The sequence below is a fragment of the Ostrea edulis genome, chromosome 10, assembly GCF_947568905.1.
Source record: "Ostrea edulis chromosome 10, xbOstEdul1.1, whole genome shotgun sequence".
In the NCBI taxonomy this organism is placed as follows: Eukaryota; Metazoa; Mollusca; class Bivalvia; order Ostreida; family Ostreidae; genus Ostrea; species Ostrea edulis.
The window spans coordinates 11,184,958-11,201,404 of NC_079173.1; the positions used below are offsets into that span (position 1 = coordinate 11,184,958).

The following is a 16,447-nucleotide window of genomic DNA, read 5'->3' on the forward strand; positions in this document are numbered from 1 at the left end:
AAACAACTCCACTAAAAGTAACAACAAACAACTCCACTAAAAGTAACGACAAACAACTCCACTAAAAGTAACAACAAACAACTCCACTAAAAGTAACGACAAACAACTCCACTACAAATAACGACAAAGAACTCCACTAAAAGTAACAACAAACAACTCCACTGAAAGTAACAACAAACAACTCCACTAAAAGTAACAACAAACAACTCCACTAAAAGTAACGACAAACAACTCCACTGAAAGTAACAACAAACAACTCCACTGAAAGTAACAACAAACAACTCCACTAAGACACATGTAACATTACGCATCAAAGAACTCCACTGAAAAAACAAATCAGGCATTAAGCCGACAATTTGAAATCAGACATTGATGTGCAAGACCATGAAGGAAGTTGATTTAACCAAAGACTTTGTGCAGGTTATAAGGTCACACAAGCAAATGGCACTGCACATTTCAAAACAAATCAAGTATGTGCGATAGTTCTCAAAACGTTGTGAGAACCGCGCAGCAGTACTTTCAGAAGAAGACTTGGTTTTGGTTAAACACTACTTTGCATTGCAAATCAAACTTACATGTACAGTTTTCATCATATTACAGCCATCTTCGAATAGAGACATACTTTTGTAAATACAAAAAATTAGATATATTATGACAATAACATGCATAAATAATACCACGTTAATACCTCCGTCTTCATACGTACATAGAACATCAGCGGTATTGAAGTGGTCAGGGAAGGTCAACCCGAGGTCACTGAAGTACTGCAAGGCTGTTTGAGCGTCACCAAAATAAGCAGTCTACAGTAAAGAAGTTTCACAAAAATTTGGAAGTGTTGCTTTGGACACCCCACGTAATGATATACCGATAACGGGGATTCTTTGCGATTGTCCATTTTTGCGGATAGGAAAAATCCTAAAATACATAGGTACATATAGTTATAATGCATCCGCGAAAATTGGAAACACAGAATATAATTTGCTCTACCATTTACAGATCAAATCGCAAAAATTTCCAACCGCGGGAAATACCCGTTATGCGGTATGTACAACCATGGCTCTACCACATATAAGGATACGCTGAGGTCAAGTGTCAACACAGGAACCTGATGTTTAGAATGCTAGAATAAAAAAAAGTAGAAGACAGAAAAAACAATATTGGCAATGGGGATTGAGAAATACATGTAGAGAATCCCTAAATTTAAAGGAGATATCAGAGCTCTCTGGTGTGATACAAAATATATGTTACCTTTTATGTTAAAAATAGGGGACCGCTAAACGGGTACATAATGTACATGATACACCAGCATACATTACTGACACAGGACTTTGAACAAGTAAAAAAGGATTATCCACAAAAGGGTTTCGTCGGAGTTGCAATAACAATGTATTTTGCATTAAATAAATCTAAGTCCAAGGGCTGTAACTCCTTCAAAAATAGTGGTGCAGCATTCTCCTTGTAATATACACATCTACACATTGTGATCTTCCTTTGTACTAAGTTTCATCAAATCCCCATAAGGGTTTAGGAGGAGTTGCGAAGACAATGTACTTGCATAAAATAAATCTAAGGCAAAGGGTCCTAACTCCTTCAAGAATAGTAGTGCAGCATTCCCCTTGTAATATGCACATTTCCACATTGTGATCTTTCTTTGTACCAAGTTTCATCGAAATCCCCCTTAGGGGTAAACGTAAGCGCCGAGTAATGCTGATGTCTCCATATAAGAAGGAGATTCTCGAGCGGGACACAGGATACAACCAACCAGTTTTATATACGTGCATGTTATCTTATTCATATCTACCACTTCGAACTTGAAACTTGGTATACCAACAATCTCCGTACAGCCACTGTACGGGTTTGTTCCGATTTTCCCCGACAGCCCGTGCGAGAAATGGCACAATGAAAGTATACAATATAATCATAAAATTGACGATCAATTCTTAAGATGACCCCAAAACAACCCTATGGAAAATCCTCGACAAATTTATCGCACGACGGCCGTGGCAAAAATGAAAAGCTTAAAATTCACACCCTGCCCTGACAATATGAAGCACACTCAGGTAATTGCATTAACACTGACAGTTGCATTAACACTGGCAATAACAATACCCCTCTGGCAATTAAAATAACACTCTAACTTGCAATTGAACCACACTTTCGCAAATACATGTACAATATCACTCTGGCACAATGAAATTCTCATATAGGAGTTTCAACATTTTATTACCCTCTGTGTTAGTTCGTGTCTAAGAAAAGGACTGGACTTAAGATGAAAGAAATTCGCTTGCATTTGAACCAGTGGAAGAAAGAAATTGGGATGAAATGTGGTAGTCCCCTTCAACAAAAACATATAATCAGTTTAATTCTAAGAGACTAAACTCACTTTTCCGTTCACGAGCAATGTAAGAGACGAGAACATGTGAAAAATCTGATTAGAAGGTTGGTGGATGGTGGTCAGAATCATTTTGTTATACTGGGAGGCAAAGTCCCGGAGCTCCTCCATCAAGACATAGGCGGTACTCGAGTCCAAACCGGAAGTTGGTTCCTGAATTACAAAATATCGAAGAAATACAAGAAAGTTTCCGAGAAACAGCAACAATAGTTCATGACAATGCCTTGCCAAAATGAAGGACTGTGCACAGTTAATAGAAATCTAGTTAACTAATGAATTGTGGCTGGTAGGTTGGTTTGTATTACGTCACGCCAAGAATTTACGCTGATATTGAGACGGCGATCATCAAATGTAGGTGAAGTACCACAAAGAATGCACCTTTGCACAACACTCAGGGCTGTAACAGTGAGGGTTCTTTAACGTACGTGTCAACGCCTGTCGCGACACGTGACCTCTTTTTTTAAGGTCATATCTTCCGTGATTCTCACATCTAAATGCCAAGTGTTTTATGGTTAAAGATCAATCGCTACCTATGTTTACGTCTTAGGGTTGAGGTGGTTTCATGACAAAGGCGTGGCTCAAACTCACGACCTTCTGGTTACGAAGCGCCACTCTATCATCGAGCTGCGCTGCGCGACCGCTGGAAATAAAGATGATGAAGGCAAGAGTTGAGCAGATTTCACATTCATTTTTGAACTTCTACCACAAATCTTTTCCTCCACTTTGACAAAACAATTTTGGTGCGCTGGAAATGATCGGGGGAGGGGGGGAGAGAGAGAGAGAAAGACCTATTCGCCAAAATGCAAATTAGAATGACTTTTTGCCAAAATATAAATTACTTTTCAGAAAAAATCCGCTAAATATGTATGTAATATGCAGTATTTTTTTTTTTACTTTATCACCAGCGTCCTTTTGATTATTTTTCACTCAAAGATACCGCAGAGTATGCACGGCGCTCAGGTCCGTAGCTGTGAGGGCTAGTAAATGTGCCAACACCTGACTGTCGCGATATTTAAGGTGTTAAAAAGGTCTCATTTGAGAGACCCGCAACTGAGCGGTTTTCGAAGGAGCGGACACCACCTATTTTTACGTCTTGCTATAATAGTTTTGACACGACCAAAGCAGGACTCGAACCCACGAGCAACCGTTTACAAATCAAACACTCTACCACAGAACCATTGCGACCGGTGTGGAATGAAAAATATATTTATGATTTCAAAATGAATCAATATTATTAAGAAGCATATTTTCTTATATACATGCATGTATACTGTATCCTGTGTCAAACGGTTGAAAAAAGGACATACAAGTGCTTTGTGAAAATAAACAATAAATATTTTTCTGATTATATAATGGAACAATAACATATTGGAATGTCCTCAGCAAACATAAACAGCATGTACTCATAAACACACCAATCTTCCTTTGTAGTTTTATAGCTCTCCGGGCAGCTTTATTGGTGTCAGTTGCAACTGATTTGTGATGTTTACGTTGTGTATTAGGCCAAAAAAATGGGTGTGTTTCCGATTACATCTTGTGTAGGCCTATATAGTGTAGGAAATGGCATTATTCTTTTCTCTCTTTTTTTTTGGAGGGTGGGGGGAGGGTATTTTAATTCTGTAAATATTTGCCTTGTTTGCATGTAGATCTGTGTTGATCTACTTTTTAATGTGGTTTCTATGAATTCAAATTCCACATATCTAATCGACATATTTACAACGTCAATGACTGTAATTCCTCCCGGTATTCAAAACAGTTACAGTATTCATTTCATGTGTCGTTTTGCCCTCCTTTTCCCACGGATTCGGTCCCGTCTCCATTGTGTGGCGATTTATACCGAGCGAAGCTCTCCGGCTCGTCCGCGAAGCAAGGCTGTACAGGTAACCCGTATGTAAACAGAAAAAATCAAAATAAGCAAAAGAAAAAAAAAATCTCTACATACGTTCACTGAAATTTTCGTGATCCATATGGGCGCCGCGATTTATTTTAAATCATTAGTTACTTCAACAATTATTAGTGTTTAATTTTGAATGCCAAACTTACAAGATTCTATAGTGCAATTTGAGATTTAAACATCGAATTTGTTCAAATTACATATTAGCGAGCTTGCTCTAATGATTACACATTTGAGTCACGTGGTTTGCTCTTCATCAGCTGGGGGGGAAAATGATGAGAATTACCCGCAATGCTTCTGCAAAAATGTCACCGTCACTGTGGTATACTTCATGGAAAACCCCGTAGATAAAACAAATGAATAGTTTGGAAAGTACCACAAACGTTTTCAAATTCCGGACAAGCTTCCTCACACCTCAGAACGTTTTGCTGTTAAAAAGAAAAGGCAAAAATCGCAGCTAATATGACGTCACAATGCACTGTTTTCATCGACAGCGTTATTATATCCCGCGTTAAATGAATACATTATTTTGTATATTGATATAGGGCGAAGCCCTCTCACGGCTCGAAGGGCCGTGAGAGCGGAGCACTCCCGATAGGTAACACGTATATACATGTTTAAAAGGAAAATATAGAAAACTAATGAAAAATTAAACCATACCTATGGAACTTGAAAGTCTTGGTCCAAATGGCGTAGATTCGAATACGAGCACGTGGACATGTATTTCTCCATTTTGAATCTTGTGTGCACAAGTTCATGTCGTTCTGAGATGTTACATGAAATCCGTAAAAGCATGTAAATCTTATTTTCTTAATCATATATAATCACTCCTCGATTAACGCGATTGTACCATGTCTCCTATGGTTGTGAATTTGCTGAACACCGACGCTAAATATGATGTCACAATGCACTGTTTACATCAATTGCGTTATGTTTCCCACGTTCAATGAATAGGCAGATCAAATGTATATTAGAGTTAGGAGGATGCTGTCCTCACACGCTTAGTGCTAACTTCAGAATATTTTCGTTCCTGTTATGGATATAGATTCTTTAAATACCAATACTTTTAGCGTTGACCTCAAAAACGATCACGCCGTAAGACATATCACATTCTATAGACGGATTTTAAAATGCATAATGTCGGGTTGCAAGATATTATGTATCTTCCCTCGTCTCAACAGTCACACCGTAAAACCTATTAAATTTCACATTAATCTTGTGTGTACAAAAAATTCCATAAACCCTTTTTCCTATTGATGTTGACAGTTTTTAATCTTGAAAACCAATACACCGGCTGCAGAAAGCATGGGCAACGCCATTTTGAAAAATTCCGATAATTTGAATATCGAGCCCGAACTTATCAGATATTTTTTTCATTTCAGAAAAGAAATGTAAGCAAATAACGGAATAGATTTATCCGGAAAGTAGGTTCAGGAGGAAAATGTAGGGTCGGTTGGGTAACCGCAAACACACCTATTTTTTGGCCTTCTAAACTTACATCTATTAACATAATGTCGGGATCGGTCAGCAGCTCACATGCTATGCTAGCCCGCTTCTTTTCTCCGCCACTCAGTCCTTTATGCATGGAGTCACCCATGGCTACAATAATGAAATATTCATTATATGGTTTAATTTGAAGTTCAACAAAATCTGTTCTGTACGACGAAACAGTTTATTAGTTCCTTACTCGTATCCAAACATTTTCTCAGGTGAAGCGCGTCGACAATTTCTTCTATTCGCGCCATCTTATTCGTCTTTGACACGTGATCGGGAAGTCGAATCATGGCGGTGAACTACAAGAAACAGCAGGGAGTAAATATACCTTAACGGATAAAATCAGATCTTAAAATCAAAAGTGTTCCATAATAATGGTGGTAAAATGATCTTTTATTTATCATAGATCGCCAGTTTCATTCAGTTCAGCAGTTGCATGACCTAGATTAAATTCACTAAATATATTTCTCAATAATAATACAAACCCATGCATAACATGAACAGATGATAAACACACGCGATGTCACCCATCTTTATTTCGAATGACAGCCATATTTCAATTGGCTCTATGTTCAAACCTTGAAGTCAATGAAAATTTGGGCAGTTTTAGTTGTGTAATCTGCCAAGGATTTGTAGGGAACAGAGTGGACTGAATACCCCATGCCATCGCTGTTGCCTTCTCCCCATTATGTAAATGCTGTTGTATATGTACTTTTGCAACGTGTGGCATAATTTGGTTCAATTGAGAATTAGGTGATAATATTTTAAGAATTTACGCACGATGGACAAAACACTTTGTATCAGTCATCTGATTAGATATATTTTTAACCCCTCGTTTGCTCAGATGAAAAAAAAATCAGTTGTTAAAAAAACAATCAATAGGCCTAATATTAACGATGAGGAGGCTCAAGGCCCTTTCAGTCACCTGAGTATTAGTTAAAAGTATCACTAGCCCGAAGGCCTACGAAATCTATTACAGTTTCCTATTCTGCATATATCTAAGCTAAATTATTATAATTTAATTCTTATTGTATCATTGTCTCTGATTGGTCCAATTCCAATTGAGGAACGCAGATTATTTTTGTATAACCTGATTTGGTATGGGGACACATCCCCTTGACAACCAGATACCGGAACTATTTTTTTTTTCTCTTTCTCTAAATTTACATCGCAGCACTGTTTTCAGCCTTCTATGGAATAGAAAGTCAACGTGTATGTTACAGACTAGTGTTTTATATATTATGCACATATACATATCAATGCATATTGCATGTGCATCTAATGAAGAAATTGATACTGCATATACATATAATGAAGGGTGAAGATAACGAACAGTGATTAATCAATGCATATACACACATATATATTTATTTGCATTACATTTCTACAGATGAATTCTAGATTTATTCAACCAACCTGTAGTTTAGTGTATTGTATTTTAAATGATCATTTGCTAGAAAGGTCCAGAGTTAGCCTCAAAACTCTAATTATATTCTGGTCATGGTTAATTGTATCTTTTAATTTCATTGGTGTTTTAGTTTGTCTTATGGTTTTTGGTTGGTTCTTGTGTTTCTCACCAAGTTTTTGGTTCATACCTTATCTAGCTTCTGAAAGTGTTGGACAGTGTTTGAGTTTTGGTGACCAGTATTGAGTTTATCTTATTGGCACACTGATTTTGACTGCGGATAACTCCGTTTACCTGATCAGGATATGGGGCTCACGGCGGGTGTGACCGGTCAACAGGGGGTGCTTACTCCTCCTAGGCACCTGATCCCACCCCTGGTGTGTCCAGGGGTCCGTGTTTGCCCAACTATCTATTTTGTATTGCTTGTAGGAGTTATGAGATTGATCACTGTTCGTTATCTTCACCTTGCATTCAGACCTTAGACTGTGATAGTAATTTCCATTTGCATGGTAAGTGATTCTTTGATACTAATGTACTAATGTTTAATATATTATCTAAATTCTCATTAAATGTTAAACCTGTCATTATGCACTTAATTCCTTCAATCACTTTTCCTGGAGTAAATGATTAGTGAGAGTGAGACTTTGAATATAAAGTTGTGTGTAAATAGTTAATTCATGATGTCTCACTGTTTCATCTTTTAAAATAAACTTTTTATTTTATGTCTAGTAAATATCTACAAAGTAGTTAATTATTGATTTGTAGATATCAGCCTTTCAGTGTATATTCGTGTATACTGCGAGTTTCATGACTCATTCCCATTGAATGGTATGCATGTTGTAATTTCGTATATTGCATTAATCATTTATGTTCATATACTTATAAGGATAATTATTGTAAATATTTTATGATGAATTTATATTGATTAACGAAGTGGGAGATTTGAATTTGTAAATTTCGTGTAATTGAATTATCTCCCTTTGATGATAATTTCTATAGTCATAATTATACGTCAAATATTTAATATTTGCTATTTGTTACAGGGTTTTCTTATTCTTATTGAGCTATAATAAAGAGACCGTCTTATTGAAAACGAACCAACGCGTTGTTTTAATTACCAACACAAGTTTGTTACATGTACCATAAGATATTACGGTTTGATACATATACTGTTTTTTTTCGTTGTCAATTAGTATCTACTTGTGCGCAAATCACTGTCGTAAATCATCTTTCTCTGTATGATGGTCGAATTAAAACAAAGATATTATATTCGAATTAATGATTTACCAAGTAAGCAATGCCCTGTTCATTTTGAAATATATTTCTCACTGGGGAAAAGGGAAAATTGTTTCATTGCTTGATCCTCCTTTCAATAAAACAAACAAAAAAATCACACGTTACATTTTATCACATGACGTCAGTCACATTGACTTCTTTATACATATATTTTCTTGTGTTGGATTTACTATTAGCGACAACGTTGCATGCAAGGGTAAGTTTTCATGTAGTAGAAATTTTCACAGAGTTAAAAGCCGCAAATTATTGTATTTTCTGATATTTGAAGATATACAGTATGATGCAATAAGTATATGGACTCTGTGCTGGAGAACTCATGGTGGTAATATTGTTTCTGTGGAGAAATTCCTGGGTGCTTCTAGCCCGATGTACTGGAGCGTTGTCCTGTTGAAATATGTAATTTTCAGCGGGGAAATGACGGACTATAACTGGCCACAAGTTCTCATCAATGATCTCCTGATATTTCTCAGCGTTTATATTGCCATTCACAGACGTGATAGTCCCCACACCTTCCCATGTTACCCCCCCCCCCCAAATCATCACTTCATAACATGGCTTACTTTGTCGTTGTGTCATTAAATCAGGCTGCCATCCCTCATCCTTTCTGCGCCACACATATACACGGGAATCATGTCCTATCACGATTTTAGATTTGTCCGAAAAAATAACCCTGTTCCAATAATTTTCTACTGTCAATCGTCTCTTTTCCCTGACAATCTTTTCTTCCTGTTAGCTTCCTTCACAACCACTTTCTTCTTAGACACACGCCTCGAGAAACCATGTTTATGGCGATGAAGCTGCAAGGTACGTTTGGCAACAGGTTGGTCCACATTTTCATTAAATCTGTTCGTAATGTCTAGCAAACTTTGCCTTCTGTTCGTCTTGACCAACCTTTCCAATCGTCGGTAATGGCGATCTGTCACTTTTGGAGGCCGGTTGCTTCGCTTGGTGTTTTCCACTGAACCTCTCTGTTCAATACGTTTTTTCACGCTTGAAATTGTCGTATGAGGAATTCCTAACAGCTCTGATATTTTCCGAATAGAATTTCCCTGGTCTAAGAGATTCCATATAACGTTCTTTACATCGCTTGATAACTCTCTCCCCTTTCTACCCATCTCGCTTTCACTTGTATATTTCCAGAAATATAGCAGACGATAACAAAGCTATGTGACACATGGAATGCCACATGACCAAACAATGTTATAAATAACTAGCGGAATCCCGACGCTATTTAAAAACTATTTCATACTCCGTTAAATATATTGGCTGCAAGCGCGAATGTAAACACGCCGACATTTTGTGCGGATACTTATTGCATCATACTGTACTTTGGGTAGGCCTAAACAATGCATATTTCACGTATTTTCTCAATATGTCGGAGATGAGCGACTTTAAAGTCGATCTCTATCTCTAAAGGCCAGCGAAATACGCATTGCATGCATAGTCTACACATATTTTCTGTCATGACAAACTTCACCTTCGATACAATATTTTAATGAATAGGCTAGGCTCCGTAGAACTAAGATTAAAGATAGCGACCTTCACAGCTAGACGCTTTGTCGTTGTTACTAAGTGAATCATTGCGCGGCTCAGTTGACTTGACGTGTTTTTCCGAGTTTATGTACATTTTGTTAAACGAAGGTTAGCATCTTTGTCTCCTGCATTAAATTATAAGGAATTACTCTAATTCTGGGGTAAATTATACGATTATAACCTTCGCGGATTATAAAAAAGCGTAATCTGGCCCTAACCAGTCATTCCTTATATATTCAGCAGCAGTATAAAACAAAATATGTCCATCTTGATTAACGACTTCTCATACATATCTGTAATGCAAGGTGAAGATAACGAACAGTGATCAATCTCATAATATGATATGTTATATTCAGGAGGTATGTTACACCAGAAAAATTTGATATAGATGAAATATGGAGAATATGTACAACAATAAATGAAATTGAAAACTTTCAAATTAACGTTATTTAGTCAAAAATGCAGTTTTAGTAGAAAGAAATCTGAATTTCTTTTTTAAAAATCCCTGCTAGACTCGAACCCGCGATTGACAGTTTAGCAATCAACATGCTAACCTACTGAGCTACTCAGCTAAGCGATGTGTTTTTAAATGAATAGACAAACATTGCTGATATGAATATTTTCATCCATGTTTTAACAGGAAGACAGCCATTATGATGTAGAGTACCTCCTTAACACTATACTTGTAGGATTACCTTGAACCTGCCCTCGATTCAGCACCCTTATTCTGCGAAATTCACAATTAGTACATATCTTTTCTGCTTTTCCTAGATATGTATATAATTTTTATTTAGTATCAGCAAAATTAAAGAAGTTATCAAACGATTCTAAAGACGACTAATCAATATCTATAATAACTAATTTGACCTCACCCTTTACCTGTTTCTAAATCTCCATTTACAATAATGTAGCTTCAATTTAGTATTAATAGCAATTAAAGATGTCAATTAATGAGGTATACTGTACATCGTCAAAATACATGTATCTAACGTCCTTTTAAGACATTAATGAAAATATAAATATCGGCAATATTTACAAGTATATTCCTAGCTGGGTACGTACCTTAGTTGGATAACGTGTCGAAGATCTGTAGCTCACGACGCGGGTGCAAGTTCAGCAGGGTTTTTTCCCCGATTAATTTCGACTAAAACTGCAGTTTTTAAAACTAAAATTTAAAAATGTTCAATTTCAAAATATTGTACATTATCTCCATTTTTGTGTGTTCTTTCACACTAAATTCAAACCTAGGGTGTTACCTCCCCCCTCGCCCCTTTATAAACACTATATACAAAGTTTGGCCCGCCCTGGAGTCAAAATCCATATCCGGGGATCATGAAATTTACAATTTTGGTTGTCCTTCCTGTTCTACATGACTATGCACTTAATTTATCGTACAGAAGTGTAAAAATTGGTCAATTATTGGCAGTTTCTTGCCCCGCACCAAAGGTCCTGGGGGTGCAGAGGTTCTGAAATTTACAATTCATGTCCCCTTATTCCAAACTTCCAATGATGCAAATTTGAAGAAAAAAATCAAAAGACAGTTACCAAGAAGTTAAAAAAAGTTCTATTTTTAACGCACGGCGGACGACGCACGACGGTGGTCGAAGACTAAGAACAATACACTTGTAGGTCACCCGAGTGATACGGGTGACCTAACAAATCATGTTACGCTTCAGTTGCCTCTACTTTACGAGTTGACCGAATACTATGAAACTCTCTATTATTAGAAACCTATAACTTACGTAAAGTGTTTCCCTCAGCGTGAGCCTCGACAGAAATAAATCATTCTGTAAAATATACGCCTGCTTTCGCCGCTGCAACTTTGTGAAAGGGTTTCCATTCATATCTATTGACCCTGACGTCAGTGAAACATTTCCAGCCAAAATATTAAGGAGAGAGGTTTTTCCTGATCCTATAATGTTAAGAAATATTTTACAAACAAATCTTAAGATTTAAATTAAGGTCCCAAAATATGTTTTCTGTTACAAGAACTTTATATTTAAACAAGCATATACAAATATACAAAATACATTAGCCCGCACTAAAACGTCAAGCTGGGTCAAAAGGTCAAAGGGAGGGAAATGCATCCGGGTTTTTTTATCAATGTGAAACGGCTGGGCTGCATTCAAGATCGTAGCGGCTAGCCTAGGGGCTAGGTATGGCGGCTGATTTGTGTCATTTTACACTATATCGTCCTTTTGTTATCTCGAACGAAAAGACAACAAAACGATATTTAGCGACTTTTCGTCCCGAAATAATGAAAAGACGACAAAATGATAATATCTGCTACTTTTCGCCTCAAAATAACGAAAAGACAACACATTGTAAGATGGCATAAATCAGCCACATACCTAGCAGCTAGGCTAGCCGCTACGATCTTGAACGCAGCCCTGATAGACATTGTTTAAGCATGCAAGCTGATGAAATTATAACTGACGTAAAAAGATATACAACTAAGTAACAACTATGAGTTGCAAATGATAATATTTAATTCATGTTTATCTTATTTGGACTTTAGAATTAGGTTCTATGTACCTTTCATTTACCTTTTATTATGAAATATGTCTAAGCCGTACTTTCACTTTTGTTTTTCTATCGGTTACACTCACTCCCACCCGCCCTCTGAATTTAATCCAAATGTAATCAAAGTACTAAAAGTACTGAAACGAGGTAACGAATGACACAAAACAATGCTATATACTGTTTGTTTTACGTCCTGTCCAGAATTTTTCACTCATATTGAGACGTCACCAGCCGTAGGTGAAGTACTACGAATTTAGATCTACATGTATGGTTAGCACTCAGGGACGTAGCTGTGGGGGTTCTTTATCATGCAAACGCCTGTCACGACATGAGACCTCCGTTTTAAGGTCATATTCGACAAACTTGTGATTCTCACTTCTAAATGCCGAGCGTTTCGAAAAACCTATGTCAACGTTCCAGGTTTGACGCGGCCATGGCACGAGCGGGGCTCGAACTCACGACCTCCTGGTTGAGAAGCGAACGCTCTACCTCAGAGCTACCGTGGCCGGTGTTATTTACTGTACATATACTGTGTATCTATTCTATTTATTTCCTATGCTTCTAGGACAGAATTGGTGCCTTGAAGGTAAAAAAGAGGCCCATACGCCTATCAGTCGACTGAGTATTAGTTAAAAGTATCATTAGGCCCAAGGTGAATTTTAAAGAAATATTTGAAGTTATTCTAGAGATATTATGATGTCAATGACATGTGAAATTCATGTCAAATGCTTGATTTATGGGGAAATAAAGGACCAAAACTATTAGTTTTTAGCTAAAATCAGAAGTTGTCGATATAACATACAGTGAACAGCTACTATTCAAGGTATATCATCCATAATAGTTTAGTGTGTTAATCGACTACCGTTTGTGTGAAAATTCTAGTAAAAATCCCTTTTTATAAACAGAAAAATGGATATATTTGCCAACAGGAATTGATATTTTCTACATATTTTAGGGGGGGGGGACTTTATGAAAAACTTCATGTTCATTGACTCATTCATCTAAGAGAAATCGTTAGAACAAGAATTGGGGAAAATTAAGAAGAAACAGTACGAAAACAGTAAACGGAAGATGATAAGAAACAATATGTTCCCTACTTTTGTTTAGGGAACATAATCAGCTACTGTATTTTGGGAGACCTTAATTTCGCATGGATACAATGAATGATGTATTTATTTTCCGAATCATTATTAGATTAAGTCTTCTATAAATGTCAGACTTTATTCACGGGATATAAATTTTCGCAAATGGCTAGTCTCACGAAATTACGCGTAAACAATGTTCTCGCGAATAGAATACAATATACGATACATACAGTGAAAACATAAACTGTTCAAAATATTTTAAGAATTATATCTTCCTTAAAAAAATTCACTCTTTCAAATCAAAGATTGACGATCTCTTGAATTGTTGATCTCTTAGTCATAGTTTGTGTCAGCTATTTGCAATAATTATTCATCTTTTGCAAATCATAAGATATGTCAACTCTTGAATTATCAAATTTCCTGAAAATCATGTTAATTAATGTTTCATCTCTTGAATATTTTAACTCTTGTAAATGCACGTTGGCGAATCACGTGACTTTGACATGATCTCAATACCGACGAAAGTCAGCTCAAGGGAAAATTCAAACGAGTAAGTAACACCTTAAAATAAATAACGTTTGATTGATTGTATCTTGTTTAACGTCCCTCTTGAGAATTGTTCACTCATATGGAGACCATTGCCAGTGATGGGCTGCAAAATTTAGGGCTATGCTCGGTGGTTACCATTTAGCAGAGGGGGATCTTTAATGTGCCATACCGGCTGTGACACGGGGCCTCGGTTTTTGCGGTCTCATCCGAAGGGCCACCCCATTTAGTCACCTCTTACGACAAGCAAGGGGTACTGAGGACTTATTCTAACCCGGATCCCCACCGGACTTATCAATAACGAATTGTCACATAACTTATCACATAACTTATCGTATCAACATTTGAAGACTTTTTTTCAGGAACAAATCTATACTATAATGGTAGTTCCACGTGCGATAGTAGCAACGTACTCTGATTCAAGTTTTTGGCGGTCGGAAAGATTTGATTGGAAACAAAAACAATGTCCAAGTCACAAGTTTTGAAACCGTAAAATGATCTGATGTTTCATCTCTTAAGTTACCTGTAGGGCCCATAATGGCCAGTATCTGTCCGCTTCTAGCTCTGCCATTGACATTATTAAGAATAACCTTATCTTTCAAGGTTAAGCAGATGTCTTTAAAGGTTACTATGGCGTCATTGGATCTTGTTTTCATGCTGAAAATGTAAACAAAATTCATAATATACATTTACAAGGTGAACGGCCAAAGTCACGCAAGCACATTTTTAGAGGAAGAAGTCCCGCTTCGATTGATTGATTATATGTTGTTTAAAGTCCCTCTGGAGAATGTTCACTCTTATGGAGACGTCACCACTGCCGGTGAAAGACTGCAAAATTTAGGCCTATGCTCGGCGCCTACGGCCTTTCAGCAGGGAGGGGTCTTTATCATTCCAAACCTGCTGTGACATGGTCTTGGTTTTTGCGGTCTCATCCGAAGGACCACCCCATTTTGTCGCCTCTTACGACAAGCAAGGGGTACTAAGGACCCATTCTAACCTGCATCCCCACGGGAAAGTACCGCTTCGATGTAAGTATCTGCTTACATTATGAATTACGAAATTTGCATTCATCAGTAACAAAGCGGAAGATGAGCTACCATACATGAGTTATGATGATGCAAATAGTTGATCATAATACTGGTAATGCCCCGATGTCTCAAACACTTTCACATGAAGTTTGGCTTATTAACACACATGTTCTGCAGCTTGACTAACAAACATATTTCATTCATAAATATTTTGTTTAGCATATAAATTTATCGTTTGGCTTTAAATGAGGCCAAATGCAATTAAATTTGCAACACTTTAACGTAAAGTTCTATATTCCACTGTTTAAATATTTTCTATTAAGTCGATTAAGATGAATGCCACACATTTTTACACTCGTTGTAAACTTTCTTACTTACCTATTTGATTTATTTTTTACAATCAGAAGATAAATTTCCAGGGAGTGTGAGTCACAAGATGTGCCAATCTTGTGAAATGCATTTTGTCTGTTATATGTTCTGAATTAACTTTAATGAATTTTTCACAGCAAGGATGATCAGTAAATTGCTCAATACGATCAAACTGTTGGAGACAAGCCCCACTTCCAGTATCAAAACTTCTGCAGTCTCCAATGTTGAACAGAGTTAAACCGCCGAAACCGCACTCGCAGGTGGTTTCAAGTTTACAGAAACTAGTATCAATTTAAGACCGATAAATGAAAAAAAAAAGGGGGGGGGGGTTTTAATTTGACAATAGTTCAAAACCGGTTTTGAAAATAAATGGAAAGTTTTAAAAACCGAGTTGAGACCTCAACTGGTTTCTCTGCAATGAAACCGTCCATAGCGAATCTCTATCAGGCTAAGCTTACGGAAACAGTCGAGTGGCTGCTTACGGAAACAGTCGAGTGTCCGGTTGCACGAGGCTGCTTACGGAAACAGTCGAGTGTCTGGTTAAATTAGACTTCGCTTTGAACAGCAATTATCATCCGTGTGAATTCCATTAACAAATAGTTTATAATAGAATATTTCAAGCACACACAAGAGACAACAGGAACAGACAACAGCCCTGTACGTATTGCATAAGAAAGGGAATTTGTCTATTGCTTAATGACAGAATAACTAAGGAAAGGGAGATAAAAGTTTATAAAAGTAATTAGATGTTCGGTGTTCCATTTTTGACAAAACTAAAATTGATATAATGTTTCGGTGTTTTGAATGTCATAATACGTTGTGTTTTTGGGGGTTTTTTTTTGGGGGGGGGGGGTTATCTTATTATTAGTCCCCTACCGACGA

General features: G+C 37.0%; 1 protein-coding gene across 1 annotated transcript in view; it reads right to left on the reverse strand.

Moving 5' to 3' along the window:
• The window catches only part of LOC125666368 (uncharacterized), a 31,456-nt gene extending 16,608 nt beyond the window's left edge, over window positions 1-14,848 (reverse strand). Inside the window, exons 1-6 of the mRNA XM_056152461.1 lie at window positions 14,692-14,848; window positions 11,757-11,926; window positions 5,974-6,079; window positions 5,785-5,885; window positions 2,384-2,545; window positions 707-800 (exon numbers count right to left, since the gene is read on the reverse strand). Of these exons, the coding sequence (XP_056008436.1) occupies window positions 707-800; window positions 2,384-2,545; window positions 5,785-5,885; window positions 5,974-6,079; window positions 11,757-11,926; window positions 14,692-14,848 (790 nt within the window). The remainder of the gene's footprint in view (window positions 1-706; window positions 801-2,383; window positions 2,546-5,784; window positions 5,886-5,973; window positions 6,080-11,756; window positions 11,927-14,691) is intronic.
• Window positions 14,849-16,447: the final 1,599 nt, after the last annotated feature.